The sequence below is a fragment of the Porites lutea genome, chromosome 13 (genome assembly GCF_958299795.1).
Source record: "Porites lutea chromosome 13, jaPorLute2.1, whole genome shotgun sequence".
NCBI lineage: Eukaryota > Metazoa > Cnidaria > Anthozoa > Scleractinia > Poritidae > Porites > Porites lutea.
In genome coordinates, this window is record NC_133213.1 from 15,942,243 (window position 1) to 15,956,791 (window position 14,549).

Sequence of the window (14,549 nt, forward strand, 5' to 3'; positions counted from 1 at the left end):
AAAATTTGTCAGTAGAAGTACGAAGGGATACTTTTTCTGTCAAAAATGGTGTATAAAAAATAAGGCATTGGACCTCTGAGCAGAGCCTCCCGGTATAAAACTTAGTTTAGTACCCTCCGGGGTCTAAAGCTGGTTTGTTTATTCTAGTGTCACGGATCGTTTAGTATTTTTGATCGAGTGGCATCGCATAACATGACCCATAAAACAACAAGGGACTCTTGAGAAAGAGCGCTTTTTGAATGGATCATGGCCAGTTCGCAGACCTTTTATTTTCTCTTTAGAGATCTTCGAGCGTGCGTATGAAAATAAAAAAGCGCTGACGATTTGTTAGCCCCAGTCGCCCAAGAAGCGGTGGGGTAAAAGAAAGAACGTCTGGAGCCGGGATAAATCATGAAATGGCACGGATTGAGGACGGTATTTCTCCTTTAGTTTCGGCTTAAGCAATGCGTCGAGTGTTCTGATCGACTCAACTGTTCGCCCTTGCGAAAGCTACATTGAAGCGTGTTCCTTTTGCCGGAGTTACGTGGCCACTGCGTCTCGCAAGCAAAGGGCAGGCATTTCATCCAGGTCAAATCCGGCTTAGACTATTTGAAAGCCACACGTGGCGTTCATTTGATAAAAACGACCAAAACACGTCTCTAGTTCTTTGTGAAAATTTCCATAGCTTGGTAAAATTGAAGGAAAGTGAAGGAAAACGTGCTCCCGCGTAAGCGGACCATCTATGACGAGCTGGTCCAGAAGCCCGCTTTTTCTCTCATGCCACTTGGCTATCCAATTTCTTGTTTGACCTGTTTGAATTCAGGTTTTGCAAAACAGGCTCGGTAACAGAAAAAATTATTTAAGGTGTTCCTTTCGACTCTGATCAGAGGCTGCAAAGAGACAACAAACCTCTGCGGATTCTGTCGAAAGTGCACGCCGGTAAAACTCGTATTTTACGCTCCGATGACGCCAACCGGAGCAATGAGTCAAAAGGCAAAGCCGACGACGTTTACCTGCTGCTTGGTGAGTTTCGCATTTTTAAGACACGTTTTGGTAACCTTTCGTTATTATATAAACCTCTTGCACCACGATTTCAACTAGGCGCACGACTTTTCCTTCGTCTGCACTGTGTGTCTTGAAGGGAGAGCAGGATTTAACGATGCAAGCCTGATTTTATATGATTATTCCGGTTTTTGTATGCTGTGCGGATCTATATTTCCAAGGAACAAAGAGCGATCAGACTTCGCCCACGCGGATCGATCGCCGGAGAGCTAAGCGATCGAGCGAGGAAAATCAGAAAACCATTTCCATCTGCTGAGGTTTTGCTAGCATCCTTTTCCCATCTTTCTCTAAAACGAAATCGAAAGCTGGGTCAACTCAGCTACTTTGTTTTTAAAATAATTTGCTCTTGGAACACATGCGGCAAAATAAGGTTATTTATGTTAAAATACAGACATTGTTTACTTTTTAAAAAGCATTTTTATTAGCCGCAGCATGCGGCGAAGGATTTCCATTGGACTGCACGGTAAAAAGTACAAGGGCATAATCGAGCTGAAAGGAAATGCTGCTGTTAAGAGCAACCAAGCTGACAAGGACATTATTCCCTTGGTCGCTAAATTAATTTGCTCTCCCGGTTTCCTGGGGTATTTAAGAAATTATGCAAATTTTTTGTGTTACCTCGAGTGGACAAATATAGATTTGTTACATAAACATGACAAAGATAAACATCTACTGTTTATGCGAAAAGACATAAGTACAGAACAGAAAATTCGCTGTATTGAAGGCGAATTTTAATTACTTTCTCGAGGTTTCCCTTGAGGCACACGGCTTTCTTTTGCTAAAAACGTTGCATTTGAAATCCTACTTTGCTCTACTTTTTAATTTTATATTTTATATTTACTCCGCGAAGGCAGCCGCAGCCCGCAGGCCCTACGTTGAGGTATATCATTGCACTGCAAAGAAAGATTAACTTTTATATATTCATGACTAGTGTTGACACCAAACGGAAATGCGCTTCACTTTGTGTGGCTAACGCACGTAGCTAGCTGAAGTTAAGACCAAGAACTGCAGCCATATTGTTTTAAAATACTCTCGGGGAAAAAGGCGAAAACGGAAAACGAAAAGAAACAGCAAAAAAAAAAAAGGCAAAAAAAAAACAAAACAAAACAAATCGGGGAGCGAAGCAAGCCGAGCGATGGCCTACTTCTGCTCGCCGATTCTTTTCTTTCTTTCTTTCTTTCTTTCTTTCTTTCTTTCTTTCTTTCTTTCTTTCTTTCTTTCTTTCTTTCTTTCTTTCTTTCTTTCTTTCTTTCTTTCTTTCTTTCTTTCTTTCTTTCTTTCTTTCTTTTTTTGGGGGGCTTCTGCCCCAGGGCAAAGGGGAGCCTCATTGTCCCAAAGGGCCCCACCACCAACTGTCCCTATCGTTGATTTTATTGATCGGGGCCCCGGGGGTAAATAACAAAGTTTTATACGGGGAGGCCCTTCCTCGAGGTTTAACCCCTTACCCTGTAATATACCATTTTAACAGAAAAGGTACCCCTTTCACATACCAAGTTCAGAACTTTGCATCCTTTTTTAACTGCTGTAAATGTACTTTCTTTTAAATATGATAAAATATACAAAACCAGTTAACCCTTTTATCCTTTTTACAGACCTACCTGACAGATTTCCATTCCCTTTCATATACTTCAACTAGTGAAATCCCATTCCTACCCTTTCCTATAAACTTGAACCTTGCAAAAAGTGCCTTCGGGCGGAGCCTTTTTATATAGGGCATTATAAGGAGTGCACCCCGCCCCCGACCCCCCCCTCCCCTCCCCCACCCCCTTCATTATAGGAGGAAACAGGGTTCTGTCGGTTCTGCTTTTCGATTATATTTCGGTCCAAGATTTTAGTTAAATTTCTTGTGCTTTTCCTCGTAACCTTAATTTACCCACGTTCGGGCTTTGGTCGTCTTGAAGAAGCAGAAGAGAAATTGACAAATACGGCAACGATGCATTCTAGTGCCAGCGTAAAAGCCCTTTTTTCTAGGTAATTTCGTTGTTGTTTTTTTGTTTGTTTCGAGGCGATCAATCAACGATTTTCCGATTTCATTAGTCACGGGATACTGATCCACCATGGCTCCCATGTGGACTATTGACAGTTTAACCCTAATCGCAACAGTTCCTAGCTGAGCCGGTTCGAAACAGCGGTAATTCTCAATCAATTCTCCTCACGTTTACACATGTCATACTGTAGAATAGCTTTAAATTCAAGAACAACGAAACCAACAAAGGGCGCCCAAAACACCTGTGTATATCTACCGCGTATAATGATAGTTTTTAAATTCTCGAAACACGCGCGTTGTGCAGTTGTAACGCAACCTTACACAAGGCACGTGGGTTGCACGTGCGTTCAAAACAAAGTGTACATAAATTACGGAAGCACTCTAAAAATGATGATTTAGGCCCATGTCATTTTTAGCTAGCCTGTTTCAGATGGACATACCTGTAGCCCGCATTACTTTGTATAATTTAACTTTTGTCAATAGTGATACTATAAAATATAGGGAGGTTGCTCCTTTAAAGATACTTTTTTTTACCTTAATGGCATTGAAGATTGCATGCAAACAAGAATTTGACCAATATTGGAAGAGGCGAGTCTTTTCTATCTTTAGAAACTCTTTTGTTTACTGGCATGAACTGAGGAGACTTTGCGCACAAGGGAGTTTACAACTACCTTACTAGATTCTGTTGCATTGCAGTTAGACGATGCTGAATTGGCTAAACAGAGTTGTCAAGCAGTATTGCAGTCTGCAAACAAGAAGGAAAAGGCAGCACAGATTGTGGTGTGCAAAGAAACAGTGTCAACTGGGCAGGATAGTTGTTGGTCTTGGGTGGTGTGTTTTGCGGCTGTTTTTTCAAATGTGGTTATTTGTGGGTTTACCTACAGCTATGGTATCTTGTTTCCAGCTCTCCTAGACGAGTTTCAGCAGGGAAAAGCTAACACAGGTAATGAAACAACATAGAAGAGCACCTCATATGAGAATTGGCATCCTTTCGGGAGGAGGCCTGGGGAATACTCCCGCGAAACTGTGAACGTGCGGGACTGATTGTTGCCCGTTTGTAAACTGAACATTTTGGTATCACTCAGCGTGTTCAAGACGAAGCAACTTTAAATTTTGCCCCTTGCATGTATCTCTTTTTGATGGGAGTGCCCCCCCCCCCCCGGGGGGGGGGGCTGGTATCGCGTGCTTATTTTCGAACTACCTCTGTCAAAAACGCAGTTCCTTGCTTATCTTATCACTGAATTAAAACATTTAGATTGGACTGCAAAGCGGGTTTTTCAAATTAATTCGTTGCTTTAGAAAACCGCTTGGAGTCTCTTTATCTTCTAACCTGCAGCTAGAAGAAATGGGTGATCTAAGTATATAACTTACTATAATTCCCTACGTCTTGCTTGTTAATGATCTCGCACTCAAATCTACAGGTCTCATATATTTCTCTCTAAATCTCGAGAGTGCACTACTCAGCTTACCCACTTGAATTGAGCTTCAATATCAACACGAATGTTTTTACAATGTTATTTATCAGTGTAGTTCTTACAGCATTAGCAAAAAAGCAAGCGATATTTAAGACTTTGGAGTACAACGTCGCAACGCAGTCGTTAAAAGATGTGTAAAATGTCTCCAGTACCCCCAGAAACTCAGATCTTTGACCATTATCAAGTCTGTAAAATCATGATAACCTTAAATCTACTGGTAACTAACTCACCTCTCTGCCTGTACTTACACATGGTGCTATTTGTTTTTCAAAATTTCACATGATGAAATTTGGAAATTTGGTCAAAATTTGCTTTAGGCTAAATTTGGCGGTGATTGGAGAAGGTTCTCCTTTATAAGGCATTGTTTAAGGGATCAGTTCCATAAAAATTAACTATAGTAATCGGCTCCTGACCTAACAACTCACGCCCAAGTTCCCTTTACCGAACACCTAAGCGGGCAGTCATGGTCCCAATCAAAACTACTAACACTGTATTCTAAACCTTCCTTTACGAGGACGCCCCTCTCCTTAGTCGCAGGGGGCATCCTCTTTCGGAAGGTTCTACTATTGCTTCTAAGTACGTAAACTCCTCTTTCCTTATTTCCCCTTACTTCCTTTATGCTTTTGTATTGAACGCTCACGTCAGGGTCGCCCCTTCTACCTTTCTTAGGGACTTTTTTGTACATTTCTCTGCCCGTTTTTGCACGACTACGACGTGAACATGCCTAATTTCGCGTTTTATGGACGACGTAAACAAGCAACGAGGAAATTTTATTTCTCTTTCTGTACTTGGATATGGTGCCGGGTTCGCCTACATTTGACAAAGTAAGTGGGTAGGAATAATTGCGATACTGAAAGAACGTAAATCCACTTTTTAAGCGACGTTCTCATTGCCGTCGCGTCGCTGGATCTTAAAGTCCCTATTGTAACATACTTCGGCCGCTAACTAGCCTGCGAGCGAGCTCTACATCGCCCCCGCGTCTTCTTTTGCGTGCGGCTCTCGCGTGACTTCTCGCGACTCCCCCAACAGGAGAGCTTGTTCGCTTGCTAGCCACTTACGAACATTAAAGATATTTTTCCACTTTTGTTTTTCATTAGCTTGGATAGGTTCAATTGCAATGGCAGGTGTTGGACTCTATGGTCCTATCATCGGAAAGGTCTACCATCGTTTTGGTGCTCGAACTGTGGCGTTTTTGGGATCAATTATCTGTGTGATTAGCCTCATAGCGACCTCCCAAGCCCCCAACCTCTATGTCATGCTTGCCACGTATGGAGTGTTATTCGGCTTTGGTGCCTGTAGTGTATATATGATTACGTTTATGGCCGTGCCAAGGTACTTCGTTAGGTGGCGCTCTCTAAGTTTGGGACTAATAGCAATGGGGCCTGGTGGAGGACTATTTATCATGAGCCCTATTGTACAAGCTCTGTTCGAAAGGTTCGGCTGGCGAGGAACATTTTTAGCTATGGCTGGTGTCGTTTCTCTAGCATGCGTAATGGCATTTGTTTATCGACCAATCACCCTGGAATCTGACAAAGTGGAACTACACAGTGACAGCAAAGCGGATAGTAAGTTCTGGGACTTATCAATCGTCAAACATAAAAAGTTTATGCTTTGCGTAACTGCAGGAGTAGTTTTTTACCTGGGTCACTATACACCAACAGTACATATGGTAAGTCAAACACCCTCCCTTCACAAGTAACACATGCCTTCACATGCCTTGTTCCCCATACCCCTCTGCGTAGCTCATTGCATCAAAGCAACCTCCCGGTATCTAGGTGTTCATGGGTCAAAATTTCGTCCGGGTTCGGATAGATTTTGTTGTTTGTATCACGTCGGTACAAATATTGCATATCAATACCCCTCCCTTTTCCCTTTCCACTCCAGAAGAGGCCTTTGTCTAAGGAATGATTACGCGGGGGGAGGGTACTTGGGTCATTTTTTGCTGGATATGTGTCGCTGGCCTCTCAGAACCCCTACCCCTTTATGGTCTATTCTGTGGCCAGTTAAAGACCCCATCTTAGTCACTTTTGGGCAACTGTAATTTTCGCTATCCCAACTTAGTCACTTTCTATTTATGTATCTACTTTATCAATCCTTTAAATAGGTCACCCTCAAATGAATAGACCCTTTTTTAAATTGAATGAAGAAAACCTTACTTTTCAGCTACAATACAAACATTCTGGTACGTTTGCTAACTGTAAATGTGAAGAACTTTCTAACCCCAAAAATCTGAAAATGTGCGACCCCATTCTAGTAACTCTATTGAAAATGCAACCCCGTTAACGTTATAGTCAATCCATTCGTGAAAATGCGACCCCTTCCAGCAGCACATTCCCATTAGCCTCTTTTAAGGACGTAGCTTTCCCCCCCCCCCCCCCCTTTCGGAATGATTTAAGACTTAGGGTGGACGGTTCAGTATTTTAAAAAGTAAGTAGCAAACGCAAGGGCAAGCTTTTCTTCATTGCAAGATCTTATTTTAATTATTTTACTGACATGCCATTTTAAGGAATCACTTTAGACGGATGCTACGAATGCTATGAAATAGTAGTTACAGATTACATGTTTTGTCTTCCCACTGTGAGTCATGCAACATGACGCTAGAAACGGGCTAAATTACTACTACTACTACTACTACTACTACTACTACTACTACTACTACTACTGCTACTGCTACTGCTACTGCTACTGCTACTGCTACTGCTACTGCTACTGCTACTGCTACTGCTACTGCTACTGCTACTGCTACTGCTACTGCTACTGCTACTGCTACTGCTACTGCTACTACTACTACTACTACTACTGATGATGATGATGATGATGATGATGATGATGATAATAGTAATAATAATAACAATAATAGTAATAATAATAATGATAATAATTAAGAGAAAAACGGGCTAAATAATACTATATTTAAGTGCATTTGTAACATGATCCAACTTACTTTACAGGTTCGGTTTCTCGAAGACAGAGGATCCTCTGAAGTGAAAGCCTCGCGACTGTACATCTACAGTGGAATAGCCTCGTTGCTAGTCCGTCCCGTGATTGGTCGAGTGAATGACCTCACGTGGGTTAATCCGTGCTACATATACACCGTAGCAGCTGCTCTAGAAGGCGTGTTTACCATCCTGTTGCCTTTTGCCTCGAGGCAGTTTCATTTTGTAATATATTTTGTATTCTATGGATTGGCTGACGGTACAGTGGGATGCGGCATTAATATTGCTATATTAAACAGTCTCCCGGAGAGGCTAAAGCCATTGGGATTTGGCATTTATAATTGTCTGTCATGTATCACTTCAGCTTGTGGTCCGGCTCTTGGAGGTATATATTTTTAAAATGAGTTATGTAGTTTCTAAACGTCCCACTGATCTAAAACTAATGTAGTTTCACACTTGATATACTTAAAAAATGCTGAGAAGTAGGAGTTAATTGAAAGTGGACAACGCGCATGTACAAGAAAAGACTTAAGGCGGGGTAGATTTCACTCGAAGCCCCTTTCACCCTCCTCACACCCACGCATGCTCAAGGTTTTATATTAGTCTCTTTCAGCGGTTAACAATAAAATTTAAGCACAGAACGTGAAAGTAAACAAAAGAGCGACATCCCTTTAAAAAAATTAAAACTATACTGAGATCACGTGATGCGATTTAAATTTTGAAGGCTATCTTTATAACTGTAAAATTGACCGCCAAGGAACTTAACAGTACATAATCTACTCAAAGGCAAATTACAATTATTAAAATTTGAATGACCTACATGTATGTAATGAGGATAGCCTATATTTGGTTACACTGTCTGCAATGTCTATTTTCTTTAATAGCAGTGTGTTGACAAACGCTACTTACCGCTAGCAACATGGTCATTGTTTCAATGTTCTGGGACAAGTGTACTCTAAGATGGTCGTGAAAGGCTATAAAATTCTTTTTTTTCTGTTTTGTTTTTTTTTTTTTAACTTCCCTGATCCTCGGAGCCAAGCATGAAAGTTATTATTATGCATTCAAAACAATTCACCGTTTCTGATTGGCTCCAAAGCCCCAACTTATCGTTCATAACCAAGTGGCGTTTACCATATTTGAAAAATGGAAGCATTACTTGTATACCATCCATTCGACGGTATATTTGAATTGGAAACGAGGTTGATCGATAGTATATTTGATTGGAAACGAGGCTGGTAGGGCAATAGACCATCGCCAAGCCGCCAGGCTGTTTATTCACGAGTGAACTAGAACAAATGGCGTTCACGGCTATCCGAAGACGAAATAGCTGATTTTTTACTTAATCTGGACGGGAGAACTACAAGAATACGCTAAACATATCGCCCGATGGATTTCAGCTATTTTTTGACGAGTACATGTATCTGCAAGGAAAAACATCTGCTTTTGAAACCGTACCGAGAATTAAGCCAAAGGTTTGAAGAAAGTCTATGAGTAGGTAGTCTTGTTCAGAACTTAGAAGCATTTTAAATAATTAAAAGAATAATAAAGCAATTATCGAATTCGGCTTTCGTAGGATGTGAAGAATTATGCAGATCGATCTCGGAGGATGTTGCCTCGGTGGATAACATCCTCCTCGATTTGTATAATTCTTCACATCCTACTCAGCCTCATTCAATAATTTCTAAACATATTTTTTCGTTTTTCTCATTTATTTGTTCTCTCTTCAGGATTGGTTGCAGATATTAGTGGATCTTACGTTCCAGTATTTCACATGGTTGGAACCATCATGTTGGTCGGTGCTGCCTTGCTTCTTGGCGTTTCTTGCATCAAGAATCCAGACAAACTGAGAACAGAGCAGGACGTAGATTTATGGGAGATGCTTCTGGTGGTGGAGAAGTGTTCCGTTGTGTGAATGGAATTTTAAGTCAACACACCCCGTATTAAATGAAATCCATTAAATATGGGTTCCAATTTCTTAAAAGCTACGCTCTTAAAGGGCGCTTTCCAAGGAGGAAGGGAGGGGTACTCAACATAGTTTTATACGGGGAAGCTCCCCCCCATGGTCCAACCCTTTACCCCTATATATACTATTTTTGATAGAAAAAGTATGCCTTTCAAATACCTAGTTTAGAACTTTGCATCCCTTTTAACAGGTGTAAATGCACTGTCTTTTAATTATGAACAAATCATGAATCCAGTACGTTTTCCCGACTTTTTCAAAGCCATAAAACGCATCAGTTAGCCTTATTAGGCCTTTTACAGACCCAAATACCAGATTTTCCTACCCTTTCTTACACTCTAACTAGTGAAATCCCTACCCTTTCCCATACCTGAAGCCTGAAATATGGACTCCTTTCGGGCGGAGCCACTTCGAATAGGCCATTATACAGAGTACCTCCGCCCCCGCCCTCACCGGGCACTTTCCAAAGTCAGAACTGGCCGGCTTCTAGGTCAGCCATTTTGAAAATAAAATAGTACTAGTGTTTTCTCCATCGCTGCCGTGTATTCCACTGATTAAGAAATTAACTGATCTCGCTGAATAGTCCAGGTTAGGATTGAAATCTTCCTTACGACTAGACTGGTGTGGCCAGTCAGTTCTGATAAATGGTAAGCTCCATCAAGATTGAGTAAGACCCCATGATTTGACTACCGAACTGACAGGAAAATCTGGTCGTACGTGATTTCCAAATAAGAAAGACTTAATGTCACTTGTAGGTCAGAATGTTAGTATGAATGGATGTAGTCGTACTATTAACGAGGCTGCCGAAAAAACGTGGTGGTCGTTACCCATTTAAACCCCTTATTTCAAAATTTAAAGTATTCATTGTCACCCCTATACATTTCAGTCTTATGTGGGGGGGACCTGGGCTAGACCTTGTACCGCAAACTCTGAAGTCTGGACTCTGGACTTGGAACTCCGGAAATTAATAAGATTTTTTTGAGGTATTGTCCTTCTTTAGACAATCTAGTATAGCTCAGTTTCCTGTGAAACTCAGAAATCAGTCAGTGAACACCAGAAATAATTATTATGAAGTACATTGCGTTGCGAGGCCAAAAGCCTATAAGGCGCGAGAAAACTAAACCGCGCACAAAACTGAAAACGCAACGGTAAAAATAGTTTGCACTTGCCACGGGCTTTCTTGTGATTAGTTACTGCACAGTTTACGTGCCTGAAATATTTTAAGTATTCGTGGTTTTCTGAGTTTGATATCAGGGACTTTAAAGGAGGCGGTAGCAGCGAAAACGTCGCTTAAAAAGTGAATTTGCGATCCTGCAGTCTTTATCGCGATTATTCCTACCCACTTACTTCGTCAGTGAAATAAAATTTCATCGTCGCTTGTTTACGTCCACTTTACAACGTAAAAGTAACCATTTACACGACGTAGTCGTACAAAAACGGCTAAGAAATGTACAAAAAATGTGTTGCACGTGCAAAGTTGTTATTTTGCTCACTAAACCTATTGTTTTTTTGACGTTCTCGTTGCCGACGCGTCGTCGGGTCTTAAACTCCCTAGTAAGGACGTACAAGAAAGTATTGTAAGAGCATTGTGCACAACAAAACGTTTAGTTTTCTTCGAAAAAATCGATTAATACTGATTATCCCACCAGCCCCACACTCCAAAAAAGTTGTTTCGTTGTGTTTTCGAACTCGTGCGCCATACAATGTATGACGTTGCCATGCCAACATGATGTTTCGTATGAAACCTTAAGGCACTTTGGCTGAAACTACTATTTAATTTTTATTATATAGAGAAAAACTTTAATAGAGAATTTAACAGCAATTTATTGTACATTATGTTTTAAATAATGTTACTATAAAATACTAAATTATCTTGATTTACTCGTAACTGTAGTATTACCTAAATTCTATTTTGTGCATTTATCAGGGTTTGGAAATGTGCCTGATGTAACAGTGTTCAAACCAAATAAATTTAAGATCAATGTTATATAATATTTATGCACTGCTTCCAGTGGGGACCGAGAGAGGATAAAGACTGGACTGGTTTTATTTTCTTTTGGTGGGGACTTGTAAGCAAAGAATTTTTTTCGGGGGCAGTGGTGTTTGCTCAAATTTCCGGGCAAATCATCTCTATAACAGTAAAGACAGTCAGCGATATGATCCATTTTGACGTCAAGAGATAGCAAAAGAGTATCACAATTAGATAAGCTGCACGACAAAATATCAACAAGAAATACACGACTGTGTGAAAACAAAACAAAAAACGACCAATGCGCATGTTTGGTACTAGTTTTTATTCTGTTCTGAGAGTATTCCCGCCACAAAATTTAATGTTCCTCATCAAGTGACGCCGACGCCCCCGTACGGTCTTCGTTACAGGACACTACTGCAGTTCACAGACGTAATGAGTAGTTTTGCATTTGGCCGGGTGTCGACTGCTTCCAACGTCTTTGCTAAACGTTCACTTGCTCACTCGTGTTGAGGCTTGCTTCGCACGGCACGTACATTGGATATAACGTGAGAGGGCCAAGCCACCGCGGATGTAGCGTGTTTACCGCCGGAATACATCCTTTTGCAACAAAATGTTCCACGGAAACATTAGAAGGCGTAAAAACATTTATCAAGATCAAGATTACCGGAAAGTGGCTTAAGAGTGATGAAAATGTATTAAATCGTCCAGACGTTTACACGCGAAGAGCAGCCATTTGTAAAAAGTGTTTTTAATACATTGGTCCAGTATGATGTAAAAATGACACATTATATCTAGCTTATATCACGGAAAATTACCGTTCCAAGAAAACGTCTTGATAGCTAAGATTATTTATCGAAATGTAAATGACAGTACCGGTCTCCTGACACTACTTAAATGCATCCATTTCCTCTTCGAAATCCGTTGCCAAAATGCGTGCAGTGCGTGCCTAAAGTGCTGGAAACATATATTTTTATGTTTCCTGACCGACCTGACCGCTAGAAATAAATCTTTGGGGTATTTCGAATTACTTCAGATTACGTAACATTGGACTTTGAGTAGTTTTGTACAAGAGTTATACGTCTTATACCTGGTCAGATTTCTGCATTACAACACGTTTTGCCCCAATTCCACGACCTTGGTGACACGTAACACACGCTACTACTTAAGAGACAATTTCCTGACTTATAAGCATTTGGTGGTGGTATTCACGTACTTTTAAAGAAAGTGAAATCACTGAGACAGCTAGGTCGAACCGTTAGTTTACACCTCTCCCCTCACCACCACCCCTCCTTTTTTTCCTGAGTCCCCCTTACAAAGCCTCTCCCTCTACCCCATCTCTGTTGAACCTGATACTCATGGTCATATCGGGTTAGATTTTGCAAGGGATCGAACTGGGGAGAGTGACGGATTTGCCACAGAGAGTGCAGACATGAAAGCCTGGAAGGAACTTTCAAAGTCAAATTATTTGCTTCAAACTCCTTTCGGAGAGTTTCAATATATCCTCAAAGAAATGAACATAGCACGAAAATAGCCTATTTGGATAAAGAGAGGTGCCCATTCACTTCTCTCTCCCGCCGCTTTTCTCTTGTTTTATTCTCTGTGTTTCTGAGACTCCAAAAATAGTTTATTTTTTAAAAATTACAACGTTAGACTGACACCACTTTCAATTTTTACCTTTATTTTAAGTAACATCCTTTAATTTAATCAAATGGTCAAAATGACCACAAGGTATGAGCCGTATAGACTGTATGTTGCCTAATCTGCAAGGAAAGTATACTAGTACTCTACAACTGATTTACACCAAATTAAAACCATGTCCTGGAGTAGATTAAGCCTCTAAATCGCACGGATTGTTCAGAAACAAAAAGATACCGCTATCTCAACGCTAATGATTGCAGGCACCTAATTATAGTTGATTCGGCGCAATTTCCTCTAGATTACTTTAATTTTAGTTTATCGCAAATTTTACACGAGCTGTTCGAATTTAAGCGCGGCAGTATAAATTGCAAGCTTAAGTTAACTTCCTTTAAATTAACACTTTAAACGGCCAATTTTATACTGCGCCTCTATGGCGTCCATTCCGGCTGTCGGTGAGGTCCAGTGGCCATTTGCGGGTTGCAATTATACTTCCTTTTATAATTACAAGTACAAGAGCATTTGTTTGAAACACTTGTTATATAACGCTTTTATTAAATGACGCACAAGTCAGATAGACGATTAGCAGGCGACGAAACAACACTAAACGCGTTATGATCACAGTGAGTCACGGCAACAGCCACATATATATAAATAAGTTCTTTTTCAGTTGTATTTATGAAAGCAAGAGCTCGTTGTGGCTACATCTGTCCAATATACCTGCAAGAGCAACCTGAGTTAAAGTTTAAGTAATAAAGCAAGTCATTAGCACACGTGGCAGAATAAAGTTTTTTTTAAAAAAAAATTCTTCCTGTTCTGGAAAATTTGTTATTGGGCTCGCGGACCGCCTTAAGCAACAACCGTCCACTACCAACGTAAACAAACTTGAAGTGACTCTGGAGTGTGCTTTAATTTAATTTGAGTGCATTGTTTTGGACACGGAACTAATTTAATGAAGTATACTTTAAAGGTCATGTAATCCACTTTGATCATTTTTATCACCGACCGCTCTATTTTCGCAATGACCGAATATAACATGTTTTACTTTATCTTGGAGAATCCTCTTAAACAATTCTTGTCAAATTAAGGGCTAATTTGAAGAACCCCTACACATCGAAGAGCCTATGCAGACTGCTAAAATCTTTCGCCTTAACTGAAATCATCATGATTATATTTGGATTTTCCGCAGTACTGAGTTAGTATACAATTGGCGAACAGGGTGGAGAGGATGTCTTCCTCATACCGTTCGGGGTTTGGTTATCAGGGGTTCGCTATATTGGTGTTTCACTGCAGGCTTTTCTTTTTTTTTTTTTTTATTTATTTATTTATTTATTTATTTTTTCACTGAATTCGCCGCTTACTCCATAATTCTTAAACAACCCTCAAGAGAGATTCGTGCGCGTAGCCTGGACACTGCATAATTGAGAACAAAAGACAGCCCACTCACAGGCTTGCCAAAAATTGGCAGATCGACACAATTAGGAGAGCCAATTTTTGATGAGCCAGAGCTTGCACTTTAGCCGTGGAAACATGTGATCTTGTATCT

General features: G+C 40.5%; 1 protein-coding gene across 1 annotated transcript; it reads left to right on the plus strand.

The window, feature by feature from the left end:
* Window positions 1-634: 634 nt before the first annotated feature.
* LOC140923139 (monocarboxylate transporter 4-like) lies at window positions 635-11,388 on the plus strand. Its single transcript, XM_073373210.1, has 5 exons — window positions 635-1,002; window positions 3,722-3,968; window positions 5,598-6,169; window positions 7,452-7,821; window positions 9,164-11,388. Exons 1-5 carry the CDS (start codon window positions 943-945, stop codon window positions 9,346-9,348), a joined length of 1,434 nt encoding a protein of 477 aa, XP_073229311.1. The 5' UTR covers window positions 635-942; the 3' UTR covers window positions 9,349-11,388.
* Window positions 11,389-14,549: the final 3,161 nt, after the last annotated feature.

Excerpts from the sequence above, each read along its gene's own strand:
- LOC140923139 (XM_073373210.1), top strand. The coding sequence starts at position 943 with ATGACGCCAACCGGAGCAATGAGTCAAAAGGCAAAGCCGACGACGTTT. Across the intron at positions 1,003-3,721 it reads CGACGTTTACCTGCTGCTTG|TTAGACGATGCTGAATTGGC; the intron begins GTGAGTTTCGCA and ends GTTGCATTGCAG. Across the intron at positions 6,170-7,451 it reads ATACACCAACAGTACATATG|GTTCGGTTTCTCGAAGACAG; the intron begins GTAAGTCAAACA and ends CTTACTTTACAG.